The 13,108-nt window shown below is 41.4% G+C and overlaps 1 protein-coding gene, 1 long non-coding RNA gene and 1 other non-coding gene across 4 annotated transcripts in view; 2 read left to right on the forward strand and 1 right to left on the reverse strand.

Annotated features, from left to right (window-relative positions):
- Positions 1 to 11,425, forward strand: part of LOC121044431 (uncharacterized) — a 13,566-nt gene extending 2,141 nt beyond the window's left edge. The window contains exons 1-3 of one of the 2 annotated variants that reach the window (XR_005797301.1): positions 7,510 to 7,645; positions 8,717 to 8,911; positions 11,379 to 11,425. This is a non-coding gene — a long non-coding RNA (uncharacterized LOC121044431). Of the gene's footprint in view, positions 1 to 7,509; positions 7,646 to 8,716; positions 8,912 to 11,378 lie in introns of those variants that run through there. The other variant, XR_005797302.1, reaches the window with a different exon arrangement.
- Positions 3,179 to 3,282, forward strand: LOC121044635 (U6 spliceosomal RNA). Its single transcript, XR_005797399.1, has one exon. It is a non-coding gene; the product is annotated as a U6 spliceosomal RNA (small nuclear RNA).
- Positions 6,514 to 7,528, reverse strand: MTLN (mitoregulin). The gene is made up of 2 exons (XM_040496706.1): positions 7,187 to 7,528; positions 6,514 to 6,614 (listed from the first exon to the last, which is right to left on the reverse strand). The coding sequence occupies exon 1, from the start codon at positions 7,491 to 7,493 to the stop codon at positions 7,323 to 7,325; it is 171 nt and encodes a 56-aa protein (XP_040352640.1). The 5' UTR covers positions 7,494 to 7,528; the 3' UTR covers positions 6,514 to 6,614; positions 7,187 to 7,322.
- Positions 11,426 to 13,108: the final 1,683 nt, after the last annotated feature.

A 13,108-nucleotide genomic window follows, 5' to 3' on the forward strand; every position in this document is an offset into this window, starting at 1 on the left:
AAAAAAAAACAAAAAAACTGATACAACAGAAATTGATAGGATCATGAAGGACCACTCTGAATAGCTATAATCCGACAAACTGGACAACCTAGAAGAAATGGGAAAATTATTAGAAACATACGATTTACTAAGACTAAATCAGGAAGAAACAGAAAATCTGGTAGACCAATTACTATAAAGGAGATTGATTCAGTAATCAAAAATCACTCAACATAGAAGTGCCCAGGACCAGATGACTTTTCTGGTGAATTTTACCACACATTTGAAAAGGAACAACACAATTCCTTCTCAAACTCTTCCAAAAAATTAAAGAGGATGGAACAGTCCCAAACTCATTTTTGGAGGCTAGCACTATCCTGATACCAAAACCAGAAAAGGACACAGCTAGAAAAGAAAACTATAGGTCAATAACCCTGATAAATATTGATGCAAACATTCTCAATAAAAAACTAACAAACTGAAATTAGCAACACATTAAAATGATGGTATGCTATGATCAGGTGGGATTTATTTCTGGATGCAAACATGTTTAAATACACACAAATCAATCAATGTGATACATTACATTAATGGAAAGAAAGAATCTCAGTAGGTGCAAAAAAAGCATTTGACAAAATTCAACATCCATTTACAATAAAAATTCTTAATAAATTAGGTATATAAGGAACATATCTCAACATAGTAAAGGCATTATATGAAAATTCCACAGCTAACATCAAACACAGTGTTGAAAAGTTGGAAGTTTTTTCTCTAATATCAGGAACAAGACAAGGGTGTCCACTTTCATCAGTTCTATTCAACATAGTACTAGAAGTCCTAGCTAGAGCAATCAGGTAAGAAAAAATAAAGGTACAAGAATTAAAAAGGAAGAAGTAAAATTGTCTCTATTTGCAGATGACATCTTTGTATAGAAAATCCTAAAGATTCAACCAAAAAAACCTAAAACAAAACGAAACAAACAAACAAACAAAAACACCACTTGTTAGATTTAATCAATAAATTCAGTAAAGTTACAGGATACAAAATGAATATTCAAAAATTACTAGCATTTCCATACATTAACAACAAAATTTTTGAAAAATAAATAAATAAATCCTATTTTACAATGACATCAAAAACGTTAAAATGCTTAGGAACATACTTAAATAAGGAGTTGAAATATCTAACTACAAAACATTGATGACAAATCAAAGAAGACACAAATAAATGGAAAGGTATTTCATGTTCCTGGGTTAGCAGAATTAATATTGTTAAAAGGTCAATATTACCGAAAGCCATTTATAGATTATGTTATCCCTATGAGGATTTCAATGACATTTTTTACAGAAATTGAAAATACTCCTGGAGTTTATATGGATCACAGAAATCCCTAGAGAGCCAAATAAATCATAAGAAGAAAAAAGCAGGAGGCAGGACACTTTTTTATTTCCATCTATACTATAAATCTATAATTATCATGGGCACCTGGGTGGCTCAATCGGTTAAGCATTGACACCATTGGCTCAGGTCATGATCTTATGGTTCGTGAGTTCGAGCTCCTCATCAAGCCCTGTGTCAATGGTGTGAAGCCTGCTTGGGATTCTTTCTCTTTTCCTCTCTTTGCCCCTTCCGCTTTCTTTCTGTCTCTCACAATAAATCAATAAACTTAGAAAAAGTTATAGTCATCAAAATAGTATGGTACTGGAATAAAAACAGATAAATGGAACAGAATTAAGGGCCCAGAAATTAACCCAAACATATATGGTCAAGTAATATTTGACAGTGGAGCTAGAATACTTAATGGAAAAAAGAAAGTTTTTTCAATAAGTGGTTCTGGGATAATTGGGTACCATATTGTAAAAGAATGAAACTCAACCCATATTTTATACCACTTGCAAAAATTCCCTTGAAATAGATTAAAGAGTTAAATATAAGACCTGAAACCATGAAAATCCCAGAAACAAAATAGAGAATAACACTCCTTGACATGGATCTTGGTAATGATTTTTTGGATGTAACACCTTAACCACAAGAAACAAAATAAAATATATAGTGGGCCTATATAAAACTAAAAAAGTTTTTTTTCTGCACAGCAAAAGAAACTATCAACAAAATGAAAAGATAACATACAGAATGGGAAAAAAAAGTATCTGCAAACCTTGTATCTGGTAAGGAGTTAATATCCAATATATTTAAAGAATCATACAACTCAATACATATGTACATACAGACATACGTACATACATACATACATAATACATACTCCAATTTAAAAATTGGCAAAGGAACTGAATAAACATTTCTTCAAAGAAGATACTCAAATGGCCAACAGATATATAAAAAGATGCTCAACATCATTAGTAATTAGAGAAATGCAAATTAAAATTCAGATATTACCTCATGTGTGTTAGAATGACCACTGTCAAAAAGACAAGAGATAAATGCTGGTGTGGATGTGGGGAAAGAGAGCCCTTGTGCACCGTTGGTGGGATTGTAACTTGGACAGCAGTGTGAAGGATCCTCAAAAATAAAAATTGAACTACAGTATGGTCTTTCAATTCCGTTTCTGAGAATATAGCCGAAAGAAATGAAAACACTAACTTTAAAAAGGTATCTTCACGGGCGCCTGGGTGGCTCAGTCGGTTGAGCATCTGACTTCGGCTCAGGTCATGATCTCACGGCTGGTGAGTTCGAGCCCCACGTCGGGCTCTGTGCTGACAGCTCAGATCCTGGAGCCTGCTTCGGATTCTGTGCCTCCCTCTCTCTTTGCCCCTAACCCACTCGCATTCTCTGTCTCTCTCAAAAATAAATAAACATTAAAAAAAAAAAGAATGAAATCTTGCCATTTGCAACTACGTGGATGGAACTGGCGGGTATCGTGCTAAGTGAAATGAGTCAGTCAGAGAAAAAAATCATATGATTCACTCCTATGAGGACTTTAAGAGACAAAACAGATGAACATAAGGGAAGGGAAACAAAAATAATATAAAAACAGGGAGGGGGACAACACAGAAGAGACTCATAAATACGGAGAACAAACAGAGGGTTACTGGAGGGGTTGTGGGAGGGGGGGTGGGCTAAATGGGTAAGGGGCACTAAGGAATCTACTCCTGAAATCATTGTTGCACTATATGCTAACTAATTTGGATGTAAATTAAAAAAAATAAAAAATTAAATTAAAAAAAAAAGATTTGTAACAGTGCTCACGTGGGCAGCTCGTATACTAAAACTGAAACCGTAAGGAGATTAGTATGGCCTCTGTGCAAGGATGACAGGCAAATTCCTGAAGTGTTCTATATTTAAAAACATTTTTTTTAATGTTTATTTATTTTAGAGAGAGAGAGTGAGAGACTAAGCACAAGCAGGGGAGGGGCAGAGAGAGGGAGGCATAGAATCCGAAGCAGGCTCCAGGATCTGAGCTGTCAGCACAGAGCCAGACGCAGGGCTCAAACCCGAGAACTGTGAGATCAGGACCTGAGCCAAAGTTAGACGCTTAACCAACTGAGCCACCCAGGTGCCCCCTGAAGCGTTCTGTGTGAAAACAAACAAACAAAAAAACAGGTTTATAACAACAAATGAGAAAGGAGTGCTATTGTAAGAGGTAAGCAAAATCCATCATTTATGAAATCCTTATTTAAATATGCATGTATAAATTAGAAAAAAAAATATTGTAGATCAGATCTATAAGGATTTCCATCTTTTAAATGGAAAAGTTGCAGTCATGAATATGGTATAATTCTATGTTGGTAAAAATAAACAAATAAACCCCCTACATGTATGTATATGTATGAGCGATGAGGAAGGATGCAAAAAAGCTGATTACTCTTGTTCATCTCAAGTGGAAAGATGACTGATTTTATCCATTTTGTACTATATTCAGAGTTATAACCATTTATTCCTTTAAGTCCTGGATCAGCATCATCAACATCATCTAGGAGCTTGTTAGAAATGCATATTCTCAAAAAAGAAAAAATGCATGTTCTCGGGCCCCATCACAGACCTACAGAATCAGAACCTATGTTTTAATAATACCTCAGTGTTTCATGTGCGCTTTCAAGGTTGAGAAATACTATTTCAATAGTATTTAGTGTGCTGTAAGGGATGAGAGTACTCAGCTGCCTTCTTTTTCCTTAATTTACATTTCTTTTGATTTTTGATGCTCAGCATAGTCACATTAACAGTCTTTGCTTCTCTCTTGCCATTATGAAAATCAAGGTAACCTAAAACAAGAAAGGGTGGTAGGAAGGTTGCCAAAAGCAAAGCAAAGCATGATGACTATTTCTCCTGAGAACAAGCTAGTTTGTAAAACTCATTATGATTTCCTTCCAACTCTGTTAAAATGAATGTTAACTTTGTATTGCTACCTTACAGGAGACACTGAAAACGTATTCAATGGCTTTTGAGAGGCTCATTATGTACAGTTAGCAGAACTAAGTAGTTAGGGACCTGCTAACGAGAGATTACAGCAGAGGACAGAGCAAATTGTCTATTTCAGGATCTTAAGACAATCCACCTCAAATAAAAGTGTCAAATATTTATGAGCACCTTGGTGCAAAGCACTGGTTAGACCTGTGGTACAAGATGTTTAAGGCACTGGCCTCAAAGAGCTTATGAGCTAGGGTGGTGGACTAGAATCATGAAGCTGTACCAACTACCAAAGATTGTCATGGAAGTGCCACCTGGCATGCAGAATTCCCTGCCAAGTGAACTGTACACATGGGATCTGAGTTCTCGAGGAAGATTACCAGTGAAAACACCCACTAGACACTTGAAAGGGTGAAGCTGGAAATAAAAGGATCAGGTAGGATAGAAATACCTTAGAGAGGGTTCTGCTTGGATGTGTCCATTAAGCCTGGGGACTGGCTTGGTAATCAAAGGGAAAGGATAGAGCAGAGGCCCAAGGATTGAAATTTCAGGAACTTGGAAAAGGAAGCAGTAGTAAAAGTTTGGAAACGTGGGTAATTTTATGTTATTAGGGAAGTATGGCAAGAATAATTTCCAGGGAGAAACTGGCATTATCAAATACTCTGGAGGTGAAAATTAAAAATTCATAAATGGCCATTCGATAACAATGGCTCTGGAGCATGCAGAGGGCAGACTCCAGGAGTTTTTTTTTAAAGTTTATTTATTTTTGAGACAGAGAGAGACAGAGCATGAACGGGGGAGGGGCAGAGAGAGAGGGAGACACAGAATCGGAAGCAGGCTCCAGGCTCTGAGCCATCAGCCCAGAGCCCGACGCAGGGCTCAAACTCACGGACCGCGAGATCGTGACCTGAGTTGAAGTCGGACGCTTAACCGACTGAGCCACCCAGGCGCCCCAAGACTCCAGGAGTTTAATGGGCAAAGCATTTAGGAAGTGATAGTGGGCCATTTTTTCTAATTAGCAAATGATGGGGCCAACCAAAGATTTTTTTCCAAAGTCAAGATCTGTGCAGGTTTGTAAAAAGAATTTGGAAAGCAGGGAGAGACTGCAGATGCTAGAAATACACTGTGTCCTAGAGAACAAGGAAGGGGGCTGGGAGATGCAGAATCCAACGGAGGCCAAAGAGGAGTCAGCCTTGGAAGGGATGTGTGCATCTTCTCTTGTGAGAAAGGAAAAGCCAATGAGATAAAGCCTCCAAACCAGTGGTTTTGAACCACTGCTGGGCATCACAATCACTTGGCGAGCTTTAAAAATCCTAATGCTCAGGCATACCCCAAACTACATAAATGGAAATCTGTGGCATGCTGATATTTTTAAGGCTCTCTAGATGATTATATTGTGCAGCCCTTTTGAAAACCACTGCCCTTCAACAGAGCTATTGAGAGGAAGAACAATGAGGGAATTCTAGCCTAATGGCCTCTATCTTCTATGTGGCTGAGAAGCAAACTGCAGGCCAGATGGGATAAGCTCTAAGAACCAACATTTTAGTCTTTGTGTTCACAGAAGGAAAATAAGAGTTGGAAGTAATAAAACATGATGGCTCCAGTAAAATGGAACAAAAAAATAAAAAATAAAAGCTTTGTGTGGAAACTTGTTTGAATTTTCTTATGTTAATGTGCTGAGACACAAAATTAATCTTTGTAAGAATGAGCAAGGACAGTGTTATAGAAAACACCTCTTGCAAATTAAAAATAGACAAGGCCTTAGTCACTCTTGATTTTTGGATAACAGTTGGAATTTATCACTAAGCTCTAGTCAAGAGGGGTTTTCCTTTAATGTATATAACATAGTAACACATAAATGAAGTGTTTACCAATAAAAATTGGAGTATGTTGTCACTCTCATAAGTGCAAAAGTCTTACATACATCATCCTTAACTCGGTTATGTTTACACAGTCCCTTGCTTTACTGCACAAAGTTGGGCAAAAGGACTCCTAATGGTCCCTGGGCCAACTCTCCTTTGCAGTTGTACCAAGGAATTGCCATATATTCCTTAAAAAAGATTATCTGCTCAAAACACTAACAGATGAGTTGTGAGAATCCCGATCTTTTGATGCAGTGAACTGCTTGCCAGGCAAGATACTCCTTTTCCTTGTGATAAAAGATTCAAAGAGGTTTAAAATTTTTTTTTATTTTGAAAATAAAATTGACTCATAAAGTGCAAGGAGAAATTAGATCTGTCCAGTGTTCTGTATCCATCTTCGACAAACTGCTGGAAACAAGAGAAAAACAATTAGAAATATATAATCGTTAACTCAAAATTGTCTTGTGGAGTTAAACTATGAACTATGAGATCTGATGTTACAGGTAAGAAAATTTGCATAGCTCTGATGAAAAAGCTACCACTAGATGCAAGGCTCCTAACGTCCAGGCCAGTGCTCTTTCCACTTTACCAGGCTGCTAAGAACCAAAGAATTCAGACTGGAGATTACAAAACATGAATGCAAAGATATACCAAGGATACTATCGAAAAGAATGACATGGGGGAAAGGAGGTGGCCGGAATACCCCCACGATCCGTTTTCTTTTTTCCTTTCCTTCTTTCCAGTATCTTACTTTCCAGAAGTGTAATGTCAAGGTGCAACGATACTGCACGTGGTAAGGCATGCCCACTAAAGGCACGCAGTGAACTGAACTACGACACCACAGTGTACGTTTTTTGGGGGAAAAGAAAACCTCCTCTCTCTGGTGTCTGTGGGAGAGAGTCACCTCCTGTAAGTTATCCCTAGGCGCTCCTGCCCCACGATATCCGCCCGTCCCTGACATCTCCGCTTAGTCTCCGTACCGTCAGTACCGCTCACCGACTCCATCAAGAGCAACGCGCTGCACAGTGTGTACGGAGACCGTAGGTCACGTGTCGGAGCCCCGCCGGAGGCCCCGCCAGCTCAAGGCGAGGTGGGCGCGCGGGCGCGCGCGGGGTCTCAGGCCAAGTCCAGCTTCTTCTGAGTCACCGCCAGCTTGTCCTGCAGCCTCCGCTTCCTCCAGTCCAGGTAGCGCCTCCGCAGCCGGTTCGCCTGCCAGCCCACGAGCACTCCAGACGCGAAGGCCACCAGCACAGACAGCTGCAGCGTCCGCTCGGACACGTTCGCCATGGCAGCCGGTGGCGTGCAGCCTGACCTACGGCGCGGCGGCGGGGTCAAACGGGCGGAGCGCAGGGTGGTGCGTGCGCAGCGCGCCCTGCGGCGCCTTTGCTCAAAACTCACGACTTCTGGCTCTAGATAACCTTCTCTAGTTTGGCCGGCCTGTGGGTGTCCCCTCCTTACCTCCTCGGGCCTTCTACGGTAGTTATTGTTTGGCGTTAGTCAGATAAGTCAGATATTGTCTTGCCTTATTAGCTAACTTTGATGGTGTGTCTTTCCAAACTTATTGTAAGCCCAACACCTCTTTGTATTTTCTCTAAGTGGGGGAATGCGAGCCGCATACGTAACAACTGGTAACGCATTAAAAAAGAAAAAGAAAGAGATGAAAATTATTTTAATAATATGATTTGTTTAGCCCAATATATACAGGATGTTATCATTTCAACCTGTAATCAACATAAAAATTATTAATGAGATATTTTTTGTACTCAGTCTTTGAAATTTGATGTAGATGTTGTAATTAACAGCGCATCTCAATTTGAACGCTAAAGTTTCAGGGGAAATACTTGGTCAGTATCCAGATTTCATAAAAGTTAGTTGAAAAAGATATATATACTCAGGTTGTTCCAAAGACACATAAAAATTTCTCCAATAACTGAGTTGAGTATCAGTTTTTAAATTTAATTAAAAATTTAAAAAAATGTTTATTTATTTTTGAAAGACAGTGAGCACAAGCTGCGGAAGGATAGAGGGAGAGAGGGAGACACAGAATCTGAAGCAGGCCCCAGGCTCTGAGCTTTTAGCACAGAGCCCATAGTGGAGCTCAAACCCATAAACTATGAGATCATGACCTGAGCCGAAGCCAGATGCTTAACTGACTGAACCACCCAGAGGCCCCTAAATTCATTAAATTTTTAAAGAAGTTCAAAGTTGACTTCTTCTGTCACACTAGTCACATGTGTATTGGACAGCGAGTTCTAGAGGGCCCTGCTATGCCAGAACTAGTAGTGGGTCAGAATTGCTGGCATGGTGAAAAAATTCTAATGATAGAAGTCGTTCTGGTGGACAGACCCTAAGGTGACCCCCAATGCCTTTGTGTAATTTCTTCTCAAGTGTGGCACCTGTGACTTGTTTCTACCTAACAGAATAAAGCAAAGGTGCTGGGATGTCACTCCTGGGATTCCTTTATGGTGTATAACACTTCTTTTTAACAGACCGATGACTCTCCTTACCAGTTTGATGATGAATGTGAACATGTTGAAGAAGCTCATATAGCAAAGGACTGCAGGTGGCCTCTAGGAACATCAGGATCCCCCCAGCCCCTAGCTGGCAAAAAGATGGAGCCTTCAGTTGTACAGCCCAAGGAAATTAACCGCCCTGTCAACCTGAATAAGCTTGGAAGCAGGATCTTCCCCGGTTCTACCCCCAAAGTAAGAACACACCCTGGCTGACATCTTGATTGTAGACTTTTCAAGAACCCAACAGAGGACCCATGTGGCTGGGCTCCTAACCCATGGAAAGTTGATATTATAAATGTGTGTTGTTTTAAGTCGCTAGGTTTGGGGTAATTTGTTACACAGCAATAGAAAACTAACGCGGTCAGGAAAGGGAGACCAGCCTGTGGAGCCTGAACTCGTTAGATTGGGGCTGGACTGACCTCACGTCTCTATTGATAACCAGCAAGTGGACTTTCATACCTGAGGCAGAACACATCTTGGCAGAGAGATGTTAAAGACAGTATTGGGTCCAATGTGAACTCACATCTGCCATGCTTAATGTTCATTTATTTGGCAAATATGTATGGAATGCTGCAGGAGGCATTGGGAATGTGGAAGTGGCTACAGCACGACTTCCCTCAGCTTAGTGCAGGGTGAAAGATGGGGAAAAAAATTAAGACACATTATGATGAATTGGAATATTTAGTAAGTATGTAGCTGAGACTTAAAAAAAGAAAACCTTTAGGGGCGCCTGGGTGGCGCAGTCGGTTAAGCGTCCGACTTCAGCCAGGTCACGATCTCGCGGTCCGTGAGTTCGAGCCCCGCGTCGGACTTTGGGCTGATGGCTCAGAGCCTGGAGCCTGTTTCCGATTCTGTGTCTCCCTCTCTCTCTGCCCCTCGCCTGTTCATGCTCTGTCTCTCGATGTCCCCCCCCCCAAAAAATAAATAAAAATAAAAAAAAAATAAACGTTGAAAAAAAGAAAACCTTCAGAAAGACTCTTTCTCTTTATAGTCCATCCAATCTGTCAACCAGTTCTGTTGGTCATATTTTCTTTTTTTTTTTCAACGTTTATTTATTTTTGGGACAGAAAGAGACAGAGCATGAACGGGGGAGGGGCAGAGAGAGAGGGAGACACAGAATCGGAAACAGGCTCCAGGCTCTGAGCCATCAGCCCAGAGCCTGACGCAGGGCTCGAACTCCCGGACCGCGAGATCGTGACTGGCTGAAGTTGGACGCTTAACCAACTGCGCCACCCAGGAGCCCCTGTTGGTCATATTTTCAAAATATGGTCAGAATTCAACCACTTCTCACCACGTCTCCCTTCACTGCTACCATTTGTTTCAAGCTGACGTCATCTCCTACCTAAGTTGCTGCAATAGCTCTCATCAGGTTTCTGTGCTTCTGTTGCTTTCCACCACATTCTATTCTCAGTGAAACAGCCAGAGCGAACCTTGGAGATCAGAAGTCGGATCATCTCCCTCTTCTGCTCAAACTGTGCAGTGGCCAAAGCCCTGGCAGTGGTCCCCAGAGCTCTCTGCATGATCAGTTCCTACCCATCCCTTCCCCATCACCCGTGTGCTCATTGTTTCTCGTGCTCGCCCCGGCATACTCCTACCTAAGAATATTTGCATGGGCAGTCCCCCTGCCTGACACGCTCTTCTCCCAGATGCCTGCATAACTAACTTCCTCACCCCTTTTAGGTTCTTGTCAACTGCCACCTTCTCAACAAGGCCTACGTGACTATTTAAAAATCACAATCCAAATCCCCCCCACCGCCCCGGCCCTCCCAATCTCCTTTTCCCCACTCTGTTCTCCACCTCCACAGTATTTATAGCCTTCCACCTACTGTAGGATTTATAGTATCCATTTGTATTTATTATACTTATTGTTTATTGCCTGTCTCCAGCTACAGTGTAAGCTATTCAAGGGGAAGGATTTTTGTCTCAGTTGTATACTGGTGGATCTCAAGTGCCTGCAGTAGGGGCTGGCACCTAACAGTCAGTAAATATTTGGAGTGGATGACAGCAGGGAGTGGTCAGGGGAGTCTTATGGGTGTGTGGCTGAACTGAATCTTGAAAGATGAGTAGGAAAATCAGGAGAAATGAGATTTCTCTGGATCGCAGTTTTCTCGTTGTAAAATAGTTTGGTGTGATTCAGTAGCTCTAAGATATTTTTAAACCAAGTTTTGGCAGCCTGAAGTTGTGTATTTGGGCCACTGGTATTATTGCAAATTTGAACCTCGCTTGGAATTCTTACCTCATCCCTAAGTGGCCTGTGGGCTAAAAATAAACCAGATCATGTGCACATGTATGCTGCAGCAGCCCTTGAATATGGGAAAACCTTAGGTGGATAGAGCTGGGAGAGACCATAGAAATGCCCTTAATTTTGCAGGAGGAAACTCTGGCCAGATGGGAGAATAGAACTGCTGGGAAGAAGGCAGGGGTGTAAGGCTTTAAATCCCTCTTAAAGAGTCAGTGTGTCCCTGGCTTGAGACTGTATTTTTCCCCCAGGGTGCATTATTTCAATGGGGCATTTTTGTAGACTTGATTATGGTCAGCCAGCTTTGAGGTGATGATTACATTTGGATTCACAGGTGGAATAGTCAAGTGTAATGAGTTAATTGATTACATGACTTTTTTTTTTAAGTTTGTTTATTATTTGTTTGTTTGTTTGTTTAAGAGCGGACACAAGCAGAGGAGTGGGGAAGAATCTGAGGCAGGCTCCACACTGTCAGCACAGAGTCTGATGCAAGGTTCGATCTCACAACTGTGAGATCATGACCTGAGCTGAAATCAAGAGTCAGACGTGTAACCGACTGAACCACCCAGGTACCCCTGTGTGAGTGTCTTTTGAGTGATAACTGCCATTGTTGAGTTTGCTGTTTGAAGTGCTTGGCAAGGGAAAAGATTTTGTCATTTACAGTATTAGACCTTTGTTGCTTATAAATTTATTTAAAGTATATAAATGGAATTGATTTCCTCTGCAACTCTAGGACCCAATGCAACAAAGCGGTCATTTTATACCCTAAAGCCTCCATAAAGGGTGGAACTTTGCCATGATTAACATGGCGCATTCATATCAGTAGGCCCTTGAGTTCTGGGCCTGTAGAACTCAGGCTGGGCCTGTTCCCCTGAGCCACAAACACACAGCCCTCTGTGTCAGTTTAAACTTTTTTTTTTAATTAAAAAAAATTTTTTTATTATTTATTTTTGAGACAGAGGGTGGGTGGGGGAAGGGGCAGAGAGAAAGGGGGACACAGAATCTGAAGCAGGCTCCAGGCCCTGAGATGTCAGCACAGAGCCCGATGTGGGGCTCGAACTCACAAACCGCGAGATCATGACCTGAGCTGAAGTCAGATGCTTAACCCACTAAGCCACCCGTGCGTCCCAACCCCGTGTGTCAGTTTTAACTGCCGGATCCTTTGTGTCCCATTCTCTTCCCTTGAGTTTTGGGAAGTGGGAAGAAAAATTCTTCCTGCCTCCACCAGTATACATTCTAAGAGCCTGGGACTTAGGGGAGGTAGGCATGCAAAGTAAATACACCTGATTGTGTGATTGTCAAGTGTGAACCATTTCCTCCCTGGTGCGTAAGCAAGAATGAAAGCGATGCCGTGGCAAAGGCTGAGCCTTGATCCTTGTCTTTGGCGGGAGCTATAATGCGCTTCTTCAAGTCTGCCTCGGTGGTTTCTAATTCTGGAGACGTGCACAGTAGAATGGTCTCCCACAATCCTTTCAGAAAGAACAGGAAAAACCTTCTGTATTCTTCTTCTGTAAAGAAGACACCAGCCTATCTCCTCATAATTCTGAGGTAAAATGGTCATCTATAATTCACTCATTATTCCACTAAGTATTTGCTCAGTGCATACCATATGCCAGATATTTATTGCTACATATTCCATGCTACATATTCCATTCCAATGTCAAGGACCTACTGTCTAGGAGGAAGAATGACAACAATCAAATCTTCACACAAATAAATATAGCCTTACAAACACTGACGAGTGCTTAGATGAAAAAGTACTGTGCACCATGCTTGCGGGAACACATTAGAGCCTAACTGGGTTTGGGAGGATGGGAGTTGACAAGAAAGGTTTCCTATGGGCTTTGCAGTTAGGACCTGACGTGAGACACACAAGTAGGAATGGGAGGGAGAGTTCTTCTCTTGACCAGGAGGATGCACTCGTGAATGTTTGAGGCTGCAAAAAGCTGACTCAGTGGGAACTGGAGGGGCAGGAGCGGAAGAGAGGTAGGAAAAGTAGATAGGACTTGCAGGCCATGTCAAGGGCTTTGGACTTTATTCAGAGGGAAGTAGGCCACCATTTTTGTGAGCAGGGGATTTACAGGGCTCTGTTTGCATATTAATAAAAGTAATCTGATTTCTCTTAGAGAATGGATTGGAAAGTGCCATGG

This window comes from Herpailurus yagouaroundi, unplaced genomic scaffold (assembly GCF_014898765.1).
Source record: "Herpailurus yagouaroundi ecotype Mexico unplaced genomic scaffold, PumYag 188, whole genome shotgun sequence".
NCBI lineage: Eukaryota > Metazoa > Chordata > Mammalia > Carnivora > Felidae > Herpailurus > Herpailurus yagouaroundi.